This window comes from Sarcophilus harrisii, chromosome 6 (genome assembly GCF_902635505.1).
Source record: "Sarcophilus harrisii chromosome 6, mSarHar1.11, whole genome shotgun sequence".
NCBI lineage: Eukaryota > Metazoa > Chordata > Mammalia > Dasyuromorphia > Dasyuridae > Sarcophilus > Sarcophilus harrisii.
The window spans coordinates 230,105,168-230,106,976 of NC_045431.1; the positions used below are offsets into that span (position 1 = coordinate 230,105,168).

The 1,809-nt window shown below is 45.9% G+C and overlaps 1 protein-coding gene across 1 annotated transcript in view; it reads right to left on the minus strand.

Moving 5' to 3' along the window:
* Window positions 1-1,594: 1,594 nt before the first annotated feature.
* Window positions 1,595-1,809, minus strand: part of LOC105751048 (transcription and mRNA export factor ENY2-like) — a 100,640-nt gene continuing 100,425 nt past the window's right edge. The window contains exon 2 of the mRNA XM_031943569.1: window positions 1,595-1,708. Coding sequence (XP_031799429.1) covers window positions 1,595-1,708 — 114 coding nt within the window. The remainder of the gene's footprint in view (window positions 1,709-1,809) is intronic.

Sequence of the window (1,809 nt, forward strand, 5' to 3'; positions counted from 1 at the left end):
TAGAGCCCCAGCCCTGAGATCAGGAAGACCTGAGTTCAAATCCAGCCTTAGACACTTAACACTTACTAGCTGTGTGACCCTGGGCAAGTCACTTAACCCCAATTATCTCAGTAACAACAACAACATCAAATTAAATTTTAAAAAAAAGAAAGAAAGAAAGGCACTCCCTATTGCCTCTAAGAGAAAAACCAAATGATTTTATCTTCCATTTCAAGTCTTTGGCAATTTGACCCAAGCCAGATGGCAATGACATTGTTCCTCCTCATCCTCCTGGGATGCTCGCTCCACCTGCCTCCAGACCTTTGTGCTCTTGTCCAGGCCTGGACCATCATTCGATTCCACCTCCATCCCATGGAATCTTTAACTTTGTTAAAAGCCTAGATCCTCCAGGAAGCATCTCCCCAGCTCTGAGAAAGATGACTTTTGTCTTTATTCTGTATAATTTGTATACGTGGCCTGTGGATCATTCCCACTCCCAGAAGAACATAAACTCACTGAAGGGTGAGATGGGCTCATTTTTGTACTTACATTCCCAGGTGCTCAGCACCTAGCAAACAGCAAGATGTCTGAAGGGCGTCCCTCTAGAACTCGCGTCCCCAAAGTCACCTCCAGCTGCCTGCCACAAACATGAAAGGCTGCCTTTCTTTTAGGTAAGGAGACGTTTGCATCTTGCTTGTGGGTCTCTTTTTAAAAGTAAAAGCTTTGAAAAACTGTAGGTCCCTAACACTTCAGTGAGGATGGGCGTATCATTGAATCCTAGAGCTCAAAGAGACCTTAGAACATAAAATCAGAGCTGGAATAATCTGGACTGTTAAATGTCAACAGATGTCAGAGCTGGGAAGGACCTTAGGACACAGGATGTCAGAACTAAAAGGGATCTTGTAGTATTAGAAGTGTTAGAGTGGAGCTCAGAATATTAGAGATGGATGTAACCTTGGACATCATCTAATACAATCAAATCATTATAGAAATGGAAAAACTGAGACCCAGAGAGAAAATGATCAGCTAACATCAGAAACAACTTGAGGTAGTGGCCAAATTGGGATTTGCACCCTAGCCAATTCTAAGTATTAACCTCCAGTGGTTCTGAGGGTCTTCCCTTTCCCAAGTCCCAGTGTTTCCTCCAATTATGTCCCTCCCTTTTCTCTCTCTCTGTCTCTCTCTTTCTGTCTCTCTCTCTGTCTTGCCTCTGTGTCTGTCTGTCTGTCTCTGAATCTGTCTATCTCTGTACTCTGTCTCTGTTTCTGTAATGGGTGGTGGAGGAAGGGCTCTGAGAGAGGAGAAAGAAGATTGAAGGGGATGGGAGGGGGACTGAGTAAACTTTGGGGAACTGACTGTTCCCAGGTAAGGAAAGGGCCTTCCTTTAGCTTCCATGGAAATGATTGGCGTGTGTGTGGCGAGAGCTGGTGGAGAGAAGAAATCCCTTTTAGTCATTCTTCCACGGGGGCCGTAGCTGCCCCAAATCTGGCGACTTTACAAGAACAGGCTTGTAAATTCAGCAACACCCCATAACTGGTTTTATGGGGTCGTTCTGCCCTAATGGAGTCTCATTGACGCTCCCAGTTTCAGCCGGGTGGGCTTGGGGTGGAAAGACCTACTGAGGGAAAGTCAAGGCCTGCCTGGTCTTGCCAGGGTGCTGGGAGGGGGTCCCTTTGGCCTTGTACTCCACGCCCAGTTTTTCTTCTAGGAGGTCCAGGCTCTCAGGAACCTTGAGCCAAGTGGTCAGAAATGGATAAACAGGGAAAAGGAGAGGATAATGTCAGGCATCAATCGTGTATTGTAAGCTCCTGGAAGAAATGTTAGAAATGA